Source organism: Globicephala melas, chromosome 1 (assembly GCF_963455315.2).
Source record: "Globicephala melas chromosome 1, mGloMel1.2, whole genome shotgun sequence".
In the NCBI taxonomy this organism is placed as follows: Eukaryota; Metazoa; Chordata; class Mammalia; order Artiodactyla; family Delphinidae; genus Globicephala; species Globicephala melas.
The window spans coordinates 36,011,985-36,025,288 of record NC_083314.1 but is presented as its reverse complement, the minus strand read 5'-3'; the positions used below and the strand labels follow the sequence as shown (position 1 = coordinate 36,025,288).

Here is a 13,304-nt window from a genome sequence, read left to right as displayed (position 1 = left end):
GGAACCCTCTTGGCACTGTTGGTGGGAATGTAAATTGATACAGCCACTATGTAGAACAGTATGGAGGTTCCTTAAAAAACTAAAAAAAGAACTACCATATGACCCAGCATTCCCACTAATGGGCATATACCCTGAGAAAACCATAATTCAAAAAGAATCATGTACCACAATGTTCACTGTAGCACTATTTACAATAGCCAGGACATGGAAGCAACCTAAGTGTCCATCAACAGATGAATGGATAAAGATGATGTGGCACACATATACAATGGAATATTACTCAGCCATAAAAAGAAATGAAATTGAGTTATTTGTAGTGAGGTGGATGGACCTATAGTCTGTCATACAGAGTGAAGTAAGTCAGAAAGAGAAAAACAAATATCGTATGCTAACACATATATATGGAATCTAAAAAGAAATGGCTCTGAAGAACCTAGGGGCAGGACAGGAATAAAGATGCAGACGTAGAGAACAGACTTGAGGACACGGGGAGGGTTAAGGGTAAGCTGGGATGAAGTGAGAGAGTGGCATGGACATATATACACTACCAAATGTAAAATAGATAGTGGGAAGCAGCCACATAGCACAGGGAGATCAGCTCGGTGTTCTGTGACCACCTAGAGGGGTGGGATTGGGAGGGTGGGAGGGAGACACAAGAGGGAGGGGATATGGGGATATATGTATACGTATAGCTGATTTACTTTGTTATACAGCAGAAACTAACAGAACATTGTAATTACATTCCAATAAAGGTGTTAAAAAATTAAAAGAAGTTCTATGAGAGCTATCAGATATAATGAGAAAAACAAATGTGAGAATAATTGGTCTACAAGAAAAAGAAGAGAAGGAGAAGGGGGCAGAGAGCGTAGTTAGAGAAATAATATCTGGGAACTTCTCAAACCCGGGGAAGGTACTGGAAGTCCAAGAAGCTAATAAAACACCCTATTATCTCAATGCAAAAAGACCTTCTCCAATATATATTATAATGAAACTGTCAAAAATCAATGACAAAGAAAGAATCTTAAATGCAGCCAGGGAAAAAAGAAAGTAACTTACAAAGTAGCCATGAGGCTACTAGCAGATTTCTCAGCACAAACTCTACAGGCCAGATGGAGTGGAATGACACATTCAAAGTGCTGAAAGATAAAATTTGCCAGTCAAGAATACTTTATCCAGCAAAGTTATTCTTCAGCTATGAAGTAGAAGTAAAGGTTTACCGGGCAAACAAAAACTGAGAATGTTTACCATAATGAGACTTGCTTTGCAAGAAATGCTGAAAGAAGTTCTTCAAGCTGAAATGAAAAGATGCTACTTTGTAACATAAAAGCAAATGAGAGTACACAATATTCTAGCAAAGGTGAAAAATAGTCAGAATTAGAAAACAGTACTTCAATATTAGAACAGTGGGTCAGTCACTTAGTTATAGTATAAAGGTTTAAGGCAAAGAGTATTAAAAAGACTATAGCTTTCAACTAAAAAAAAACTATAGCTACTATAATTTCTCAATAAATTCATAGCTCAAAAAAAGATAAATTGTGACATCAAAAATACAAAAAGGGAGGACTAAAACTGTGGAAATTTTATAGGTGAATTAAGATAAATTCCTATCATCATAAAAAGGATGATTTGATCTATGTGATGTTCTATGTAAGCCATACAGTAATTACAAATCAAAATTCAGAAGTCATGAAACAAAACAAGGGGAGACTGAGAAAATCACCATGGAAAAGCACCACTTTACAAAGCTAGACAGAAACAGAGGGAAAAAGAAACAAAGGAGAAACAAAAAAATGATAAGACAGCCGTAGTAAGTTCTTACATATCAATAATCACTCGAAATATAAATGGATTGAATTCATCAATCAAAAGTCACAGAGTGGCGGGATAGATTTAAAAAAACAACAACAAAGCCCAAGTGTATGCTGCTTACAAGAAACTCATTTCAGCTCTAAAGAACACATAGGCTTAAAATGAAAGGATGGAAGAGGATATTCCATGCAAGTGTAAAACAAAAGAAAGAGGGCATATTCATACTTATGTCAGACAAAATAGACTTCAAGTCAAAAATGATAACAAGAGACAAAGAAGGTTATTATATAATGATAAAAGTGTCAGAACATCAAGAATATATAACAATCATGAATACATATGCACCCAACATCAGAGCACTGAAATATATTAGGCAAATACTAAGAGATCTAAAGGGAGAAATAGACAACAATACAATCATAGTAGGGGACTTCAATACCTACTCTCAGCAAGGATAGATCATCCAGAAAATCAACAAGGAAACATTGGAATTGAACCATACTCTAGAACAAATGGACTTAACATACATATATAAAACATTCCATCCAACAGCAGCAGAATAAACATTGTTCTCGAGTGCACATGGGACATTTTCCAGGATAGATCATATGAGAAAGCACAAAACAAATCTTAGCAAATTTAAGGAGACTGAAATGACACCAATTATCTTTTCTGACCACAATTGTATAAAACTAGAAATCAACAACAAGAGGAAAGCTGGAAAATCTACAAATATGTGGAAACTGAAAAATACACTTCTGAACAACCAATGGGTTAAAGAAGAAATCAAAAGGGAATTAGAAAATTATCTCAAAACAAATGAAAATGGAAATACGACAAATCAAATCTTATGGAATGCAGCAAAGCAATTCTGAGAGGAACGTTTACAGTGATAAACGCATATACTAAGAAATTAGAAAGTTCTCAGTCAACTTAACTTTACACCTTGAAGAATTAAAAAAAAAGAACAAATTAAGCCCAGAGTTAGCAGAAAGAAGGACATAATAAAGATCTCTGCAGAAGTAAATGAAATAGACACCAGATAAACAATAGAAAGGATCAATGAAACTAAAGCCTGGCTCTACAAAAAGATAAACAAAATTGGCAAACCTTTAGCCAGGCTAACTATGAAAAAAAGAAAACTCAAATAGATAAAATTAAAAAGAAGATATTACAACTGATACTACAGAAATACATAGGACTATAAGAGACTATTATGAAAAATTATATGCCAACAAATTAGATAACCTAGAAAAAATAAATTTCTAGAAACACAAAACCTACCAAGACTGAATCAGGAAGAAATAGAAAATCTGCACAGACCGATAATGAGCAAAATTTGGATCAGTAATCGAAAACCTCCCAACATAGAAAACCCTAGGGCCAGATGGATTCACTGGTGAATTCTACCAAAATTTAAAGAATAATTAATACCAATTTTCCTCAGATTCTTCCAAAAAATTAAAGAGGCGTGAATGCTTCCAAATTCATTCTATGAGGCCAGCATTAGATTACTTTGGTAACAAAGTCAGACAGGGACAACACAAGAAAAGAAAGCTATAGACCAATATCTCTGATAAATATAGGTCCAAAAATTCTCAACAAAAAATTAGCAAAACAAATTCAAGAACACATAAAATGGATTATACACCACAACCAAGTGGGATTTACCCCTGGGAGATGCAAGGATGGTTCAACATATACAAATCAATAAATTTAATACATCACATTAATAAAATTAAAGATAAAAACTTACGTGATCATGTCAATACATGCAGAAAAAGCATTTGACAAAATGACATCCTTCCATGATAAAAAGTCTTGGCAGATTGGGTATAGAGGAATATATCTTAACATAATAAAGGTCAGCCATAACAAATCCACAGCTAACATTATACAAAATGGAGAAAAACTTGGAAGCTTTTCCCCTAAGATCGGGAACAATACAAGGATGCGCACTCTTACAACTCTTATTCAGTATAATACTGGAAGTCCTAGCTAGAGTGAATATGCAAGATAGGGAAATAAAAGGCATCCAAATCAGGATGGAAGAAGTAAAACTGTTGCTACTTGCAGATGATATGATTCTGTATATAGAAAATCTGAAATGCTCAACCCAAACACTGTTGGAACTAATCAATTATTTCAGTAAAGTTGCAAGATACAAAATCAATATAGATAAATCAGTTGCATTTTTATACACAAAGGATGAAACATTTGAATGAGAATAAAAACTTTTCCATTCACAATAGCATGAAAAAGAATAAAATACTTAGGAATAAATTTAACCAAGGAACTGAAAGATCTGCACAACAAAACTCACAAGACTTTGCTGAAACAAATAGAACAAGACGCAAACTAATGGAAAGATACCCCATGTTCATGGGTCAAAAGAATTAATATTGTTAAAATGTCTATATTTTTCAAACCCATATATAGATTTAATGCAATCCACATAAAAATACCAATGGCACTCTTCACAGAAATAGAAAAAGAATCTTAAAATGTATATGTAACCACAGAAGACTTTGAAGAGCCAAAGCAATACTGATGAAAAAGAACAAAACTGGAGGTATTACAATTCCTGATTTCAAACTACACTATAAAACTACAATAATAAAAAACAGTACAGTACTAGTACAAAAATAAACACATAGACCAGTGGAACAGAATAGAGAGCCCAGAATTAATCCCCTGCTTATACAGTCAATGAATATTTGATAAGGGAGGCAAGAGCACACAATGGGAAAAGGATAGTCTCTTCAGCAATTGGTGCTGGGAAAACTGGATGAATACATGCAGAGCAATGAAACTGGATCCCTATATTATATCACTCACAAAAAGTATCTTGAAGAGGATCAAAAATTTAAATATAAGACCTGATATTATAAGACTCTTAGAAGGAAGTGTAGGGAAGAGGCTCTTAACATTAGTCATGGCAATGACTTTTTCAATACAATACCAACAAAAGCACAAACAACAAATGGAAAAATCATCAAACTTAAAACTTAAAAGCTTTTGTGCAGCAAAAGAAACAATTAGCAAAATTAAAAGGAAACTTACAGAATGGGGGGAAATTTTTGCAAACCATATATTGGATAAGGGGTTTAATATATAAAGAATTCATACAACTCAATAACAAAAAACAAAAAATCTGATTGAAAAATGGGCACAACTAAACAATTTTCAAAAGAAGACATACAAATGGTCAACAGGTGCATAAAAAGATGGTCAACATCACTAATCATCAGGGAAATGCAGATTAAAACCACAACGGGATATCACCTCACATCTGTTAGAATGGTTGTCATCAAGAAGACAAGAGATGACTAGTGGTGATGAGGATGTGGAGAAAAGGGAACACTTGTACAAAGGTGGTAGGAATGTAAATTGGTGTGGTCACTATGGAAAACATATGGAGGTTCCTAAAAAATCTTAAAACAGATCCAGGAATTCCACCTCTGAGTATTTATCCAAAGAAAATAAAAACACTAACTCAAAAAGGTGTATGCACTCCCATGTTCATGATGGCATTAGTTACAACAGCAAAGATATAGAAACAACCTAAGTGTCCATCAACAGCTGAATGGGTAAAGAAAATGTGGTACATATACAATGAAATATTGAAAGATGGACATCCTACCATTTGTGACAACATGGATGGACTTTTAGCGCATTATGCTAAGTGAGATTTGTGACAACATGAATGGAATTTTAGCATGTTATGCTAAATGAGATGTCAGACAGAGGAAGACAAGAACTGTATGATACCACTTACATGTGGAATGTAAAAAAACCAAGTTTTAAAAACAGAATAAAATGGTGGTTACCAGGGGATGGGAGGACAGGATGGATGTTGTCTAAGAGTATAAACTTACAACAAGTAGAAAATATGCCCTAGAGAGACGACAACATTGTACTATAATCATAAAACTTGCTGAGAGACTAGAAACTAATTATTCCAACTACTAAAAATAAAGAATAATTATGTACTGTGATGGAGGTGATAATTATTCCTATGATGGCAATCATATTACAATATATGAATGTACATCTTAAATTTACACAAAGCTATATGTCTAATATATTTCAAAAAAAGGTTGAAAAGAAAATATAAAAGATAAGACATGAGGAAATAATCACAGATTTGGGGTAATAAAATGTTAAATAACTACTATGTTCTATCACAACATAGTAATTTAAAACATACTGGCATAATTGACTATTCATACGTTCACATGTACACACATGACCAATATTGACTCAGTTAAATGTTTATTGACCTATAAATATAGTAGAAGTGGAAACATTTTTCATTAAAGATAACCTCCTACAAAAGGTGCCAGACCTTGAAAATTGTATATAGTAAATGATAATACCTTGCTAAGTTGAATTTTTTTCAGAGAATTTAATATTTTTTGGCAAGTAAAGAAGGCACCTTTTATAGTTTCTCATTTATGTCTTTGGATATCTAAAAGCCAATGTTATTTTATGGAGGGAAAATAACCCAATGGGAAAAGGACAGTAAGTTTTGGAGGAATACCTGTGAATACAATGAACATATTCATTGTAGGAAATTTATAAAATGTGGACAAACAAAAAATGATAAGGTCCAAAAATAAATATTCTTAATAGTTTAATGTATATTGTTTCAGATATGTGTGTGCACGTGCATGTGTGTCTATGGTTATATTTTCTATGGTATATTTGGTGGCTGAATAATATTCCGGGATGTAGATATATAAATATACTATCTATTGCTACTTGGATGTGGCATCTCTATCTCTAATTTTTCATGGTATACTTTTTACCTTTCTTAAAAACTTATCATAACCATTTTTAATAAGCCTTATGTCTTCCATCAGCTATTTACAAACCATGATTTCTAACATTTTCCACTACCATAAATATGGTTGCATTGAGTGTCTTTGGATGAAAATCACGGGAAAAGTCCATGATGATTATTTTCTTGGGATAAATTCTGGGAAATGGAATTGCTAGGTCAAAGGGTATTTGCATTTAAGGCTTTAGTATATATTGCTCATTAGCCTTCCAGAAGTTTGTGCCCACTTTTACTGCCATCACTTCTGCATGTGATACTGATTTCTTCACAGCCTTAATACTTTACCAATTTGCAATCATTCTTCTATGTTCCTCAAAATTTTGGAGATTCACTTTACAATATTCCACTGAAAAGATGAATGGCCAACTAATCAAGAACAAATAAACTAGGGCATGAGCTTGGAAGAATTTGAGGGAAGAATAAAGAGCAGAATAACTCGAGGCTTGGGAAAATTGCTAAGGATTGTAAGATCTTTTATGCTTCAGAGTAAGAATGATAAGAAAGGGAGTAATCTACTTCCTGGGCTTATAATGTGATATTAAGAGGTTGTAGAGACAAAATTAATTTTCTTTAGTATCTTTTAAGTTTAGTCACTAAGGAGAATGATCATTATACTGAGAGTTTATTATCAAAGTAGGAAAGTGGGGCAATTTTACCTGAGTTTAAGTCCATAGTTTCAGATAAATTACCTCCTAAAGTGAAGAAAAACCAGGAGGACCGTGCAGCACATGACTCCAAGTTTCAAACAACTGAGAGACAACTCTGTGCAAGAAGGATTCAATTCCTTCTTCATAATTCCAGGGACAAATAAGGATCAAATGGAGGGAATTATGGGAAAAAATAATTCAACTCACTCTCACAAATAGGTGCCTTTTTATCCCAAGTGACATCAATGCCTGAGAGGAGACAAGTAGCAGAAGGGGAACCAATGAGTCGATACCTAGAAGCAAAGGATGAAAAATGGTTAGACTCTACACAGATTTCCCACTTAAATCACCATGAGAAAACAATAGCAGGAGGATGTTACAAATTACAGGACAGATTAAAACATGAGAGACCTCAAGAAAGAAACCCCATCTCCACCTGCAAATTAGTCTTTATTCTTCAGGGCAAGCTAAAATTCGTACCTCTTTAATCCATCTCCATTCCTAGTCCCCTCACAACTCATTGCAATATTCCCATTATTAATCATGGGACACTTCTGTACTTGTCTTAAAGATACCTCAGAATTATTTTATCCATTTGTACTTTCAGCTAAGAAATTATAAGCGCTTGATTAGGAGGGAAGATGCCTTACTGAAATATATACACCCTTTAGCACCTAGCCTAGAGACTTTCAAGCATGTGGTGCTCAAAAATATCTACTGAGTGAAGGAAAGAATGATGGCTTTACCCTGAAGACTTAGTAAATGAGAGTCAGAGGAAACAGCTAACCATTTTACCTTTCAAATGTAGAAAGCAGGGGTACTCACCCACTGTGTCATAAAATCATTCTAAGTAGGTCACAAAATTTGAAACTTCATCATTTATTTTTTATTTATTACCCCTCTATGCTGTTACTGTGAGAAATGTCACAAAAGATACTCAGCCAAGCTATTCATATGTTCCAATGTACAGCAGGGCTAAACTTGATAAAGTAAAAAGTGATGGGTGTAATGCAAAGTCACATAACAGTGAGGTAGTTACTGCAACAGTTAAGAAATCTGTCTTTTGATTACCTAGGACATGTGATCAGGGCAGTACCCATTTGTAGCAGAGACTACTGGAATCTCCAGCATCCACTTTTCTTCATTATTAACATGACCCTGTATTTTTAACTGGGCCATTGGCCACTTTCAAAAACAGCTTCATTTCTCAGCTTCCCTTACAGCCGTGTGGCTATGTTCTGGCTGGAGGGATGTAAATGGAGTGTCTGGAAAGTGTCTTCACAGGGATAAGTGTTCCCTTCCTCCGTTCTTCCTCTTTGCTAAATGGAGTTTGGACGATGAGTTGAGATGGACTCTCTAATGGAAGGATCCCAAGTTTCTGTGGATCTTAGAGCCACTGTATGAGCCCTGGGCCGCCATGGTTCTTAACATGAGAGATAAGTGAACTGCTGTCTTGTTCAAGCTCCTGTTATTTTGTGTTTTTTCTGTCTTTTATAACTTAATCTAATCTTAACTGGTATACCAGCTCTTCCCAAAACAGTAACAAAAAGATGGTGGGAACCACGTTGGTAGAGCAATGACAGTGAATATTTTGGTAGACACGGTAAGTCACTTTTATATTTAGGTAGTGATTAAATTTTCCTTATTGTTACCTTGTTTTTTATGAGCTGTGTTCTAAAATCTTTTAAGTGTGCAAACAAATATTTAATCTTCAAAATGTCTGCAAACAAACATTTTGAGAACCACTTTAGTAAGGAAAGAGGATAATCATCCCTGTACTACATGTGTGTTTCCTTCCGCCTGTCTCCTATCATACATTTAAATGTTGCCTTAGGAGCACAGGGCCATGGGTATCCTCTGACTTTTGACCTTATAAAGGCTACTCTTAACGTACTCACTATGACTAAACTAGAGCTTTGGAGTAAAAATGTGAAGCAGGTTCCAGCCCCTGTATGACTGTAAAAAGCAGTGAATATTTTTGAACATATTGTAAGACACTAGTATGCTGCAGTAGTGATTATGTTGTAATATTTTTCCTGGATGGATTTTCCATCTCTGTGAATTACTTTTACTGGAGCCCACTCAGTTCCCCTGAGCATTAGAAATCTGTATAGTTTTCTGTATAGAACCACTCTAAATTGTTGTTCAAGAGCCATGAGATTCCTTTCCCTATAAGCATCATACATACTGTGGAGAAGCATGCTGAGGCACTGGACAGCCCATTAAGTAAGGTCAGGGATGGGAGAATCAAGGGCTAGGATGGTGTCATTTTTATTTTTTCCTATTTGTTCATGTACTTTGAACTATTTAGCAGTGGAGGGAATCTATGGAGACATTCAGTAGGCTGCAAATTACTAAAAGTAGCTCACAGATATGATTTTCAGCAGCCCTCTTTTTTTAAAAAAAAAAAGAAATTTAAAATTGAATTTTATTGGCTTATAAAAGTTAACATACATTCATTGTAGACATATTTGGAAGTTGTGAATAACCCAAAGATCAAAAATGTCACCACCCAAGATAGCACCACTCGTAGTAGCTAATATTTTGCTATGAATACTTCTAGCCTTTTTATCTAAAAATATACGTGTAACCCAGATGTCAACTGGGCTTAGCTACCTTTAGAAGAAAGAGCTGGTTAAATTGGACACAAGCACCAATTCTACATTTGTAAATACAGATTCCCATCTGCCCTCCAACCCCCTCCAAACATTCTCAGATTTCTCAGCCCCATCAGTCCTACAGATGACTGCAGCCCCAGTCAACATCAAAGACACTATCAAGAGAGTGAAAAGATAAAAGGATAAAAGAAAATATGTGGAAATCATTTATCTGAGAAGTGTTTAATATACAGAATATATAAAGAACGCCTATAACACAACAACAAAAAGACAAACAACCCAATTGAAAAATGGACAAAGAACTTGAATGGACATTTTTCTAAAGAAGATATACAAATGTACAAAAGATATACACATGAAAAGATACTAACAATTATTAGTCATTAGGGAAATCCAAGTCAAACCCAATTCAGACCTTCCAGGATGGATGGCTATAATAATAACCTTTTTGAGTTTTTTTTTAATAATAACTTTTTAAAAATGGAAAATAAAAGTGTTGGTGAAGATGTGGAGAAAATGGAATGCTTGTAATCGTTGGTGGGAATGTAAAATGGTGCAGCCACTGTAGAAAACAGTTTGGCTATTCCTCAAAAAGTTAAATATATAATTAACATATGGTCTAGCAATTCCAATCCTAGCTATATATCCAAAAAGACTGACAACAGAGACTCAAGTAGATACAGGTTTATCAGCTGATTTATGTATTTTTAAGTACATCTTGGAAACTGTATTTTTCCTACAAAATGGCACATTTCATGGATGTTTTCAATTTCATTAGGCTAGAGAGGATATACTACTTTTATTTAGTATTGATTGAATCCCTTCAATATCTACGATATCTCCTTTCTCATTCACGTGTATTGGCAGATTTGTTATTTTGTGAAATTACAATTGGCCAAATTCCGTTTGTTTAATTGGCCACTTTAAGAAACTACTCTGAGATTTTTACTTATCGTTTCCCTTTTTCCTTTTTATTAATTTCCTTTCTTTATTAATTTCTTAGTCCAGCTTCTTTTATATGTTCATGTTCTAGTCATTTAAAAATTCTTAGGTAAAATGCTTTGTTCATTTATTTGAAAACTTTTTGTCAGATAACAAAAGTATTGACTATTTCTCTAAGGACAGTTTTGGCATCAGTATCCCAGAAATTTTCACGAGTAATATTTGCACCAGCATTCATAACGAACAGGCTGAATAATGTAAGGTTTACCAATACGGGCTGTGGAGGCAGACTGGCAATATTCAAATTCTAACCTGAGCCTCTGTCCTGTGAGTTTTGGTAAATTGGTTCATCTCTCTGTCTTAGTTTCTCTCCTGTAAAATGGGGCTATGTGTAATATTCACTTCAAAGAGTCATTTTCAAGAGTAAGTTAATTCATGTAAAGCACTAGAAGAGTTCTCAGGGCTCATGCACTCAATAATCATTCCTTATTGTTATTTGATATGTAATCTGCAATGTCTGTTTTAATTTTCTCTTTGACTAAGATCCAAAACTTGAATTTTTATTTATTCTTTTGTCATTAATTCCTAGTGTTATTTTTATTATAATAAGAGTATATCGCTGTTTTAGTTTCTCCTGTGTTCAAATCTATTGAGGCACACCCTGTGGAGTGATATGCTATCAACTCTTATAAATGGTTCCTAGAAAGAGTTTGCATTCTCTGTAAGGTACAAAATTCAATACACATGTACCAAAACAGCCTCATCCATCAGTGTCTTATTTTTTGTACCTTTGCTTACCCAATCTGAAGTTTTCAACTATTATTATTATTTTATCAATTTATCTTTTTACTTCTTTTTAGAACCTCCTTGACCTGGAATAATAAAAGAAATTGAGGAAAACTAATGCTCTTTCATCTAACCATAGGTTGGCAAACTGAGTTCTGCAGGCCCTATGTATGCTGTATCACACATTCATTCATTCACTGTCTAGGGCTACTATCCCACTGCAACTGCAGAGGTGAGTAGTTATAACAGAGATTATATGGCCCACAAATCTGAAAGTATTTACTATCTGGGTCTTGACAGAAAAAGTTTGCCACCCCTTTGTCAAAGCAATCTGCGTTTTATTTGTCCAGGTTAACATCTGCTCCTTGGCTATTTGTTTATTTAAGTTTAATTTATTTCTTTTCAGTAACTTAACAACAGAAAATTACAACATATGTTTTTGCTTAGAATACCATGTATTTCAGATAACCCTACTTTCTCTAAGCACATTCAAACATATATATGCATATAGAGTATCTCCTCAAAATTTGTCATTGCTTTTCCAAGTTGAAAACAAACTCTACAAATTGTTTTCTCAGTCAATATCACATCACGATCATCCATCCAGATCACTGAATATAGGATCTAATTAAGTCTTTTTGATTGCTGCAAAATAGTGCATGTGTAGATACCTAACAATTTCTATAGTGGCGGCATCATTTTACATTCTCACCAGCAATGTACAAGGATTCTAATTTCTACACATTCTCACCAACACTTTTTATTTTCTGTTTATTAATAATTATTATTAAAGTCATATTAAGAGGTATGAATGGGTTTGATTTGCATTTACCTAATGGTTAATAATGTTTAGCATTTTTTATGTGTTTATTGGCCATTTGTATACCTCCTTTGGAGAAATGTCTTACTCAAGTCCTTGGCCCATTTAAAATTGGGTAGTTTTTTTCTTGCGGAGTTATAGAGTTCTTTATATATTCTGTATATTTAATTTTGTCAGATATATGATTTGCAAATATTTTTTTCTCATTCTATGAGTTGTCTTTTCACTGTCTTGATAGTGTCTGCTATGGTCTGAATGTTTATGTCTCCCCAAAATTCATATGTTGAAATCCTAACCTCCAAAAGTGATGGCATTAATAAGTAGGGCCTTTAGGAGCTATGTCATAAAGGTGAAGTCCTCATGAGTGGGAGTAATGCTCTTATAAAAGAGACCCCACAGAGCTTCCTAACCCCTACACCATGTGAGGACACACTAGAAGCATACACCTAGAAGAGGACCTTTGTTGACCCTGCCAACACCCTGACCTCAGACTTCCAGTTCCTAGAATGGTGAGAAATAAAGTTCTGTTGTTTATAAACTACCTAGCCTGTGATATTTTGTTATAGTAAGCTGAATGAACTTGATAGTGTCTTGATGCAAAAATGTTCTTAATTTTAATGAAACCCAATTTGTCTATGTCTGCTTTTGTTGCCTGTACTTTTGGTGTCATATTTAAGAAACTATTGCCAAATCCACAGTCATGAAGATTTGTCCCTATATTTTCCTCTAAGAATTTTATAATTTTAACTTTTAACTTCAAGTCTTTGATCCATTTTGATTTAGTTTTGTATATGGTGTAAGGTGGCTTCATTGTTTTGCATGTGAATATCCAATTTTGC

At 34.1% G+C, this 13,304-nt stretch overlaps 1 protein-coding gene across 1 annotated transcript in view; it reads right to left on the bottom strand.

The window, feature by feature from the left end:
- The window catches only part of CR1 (complement C3b/C4b receptor 1 (Knops blood group)), an 86,784-nt gene that overhangs the window by 24,131 nt on the left and 49,349 nt on the right, over positions 1 to 13,304 (bottom strand). The window contains exon 24 of the mRNA XM_070043669.1: positions 7,507 to 7,592. Coding sequence (XP_069899770.1) covers positions 7,507 to 7,592 — 86 coding nt within the window. The remainder of the gene's footprint in view (positions 1 to 7,506; positions 7,593 to 13,304) is intronic.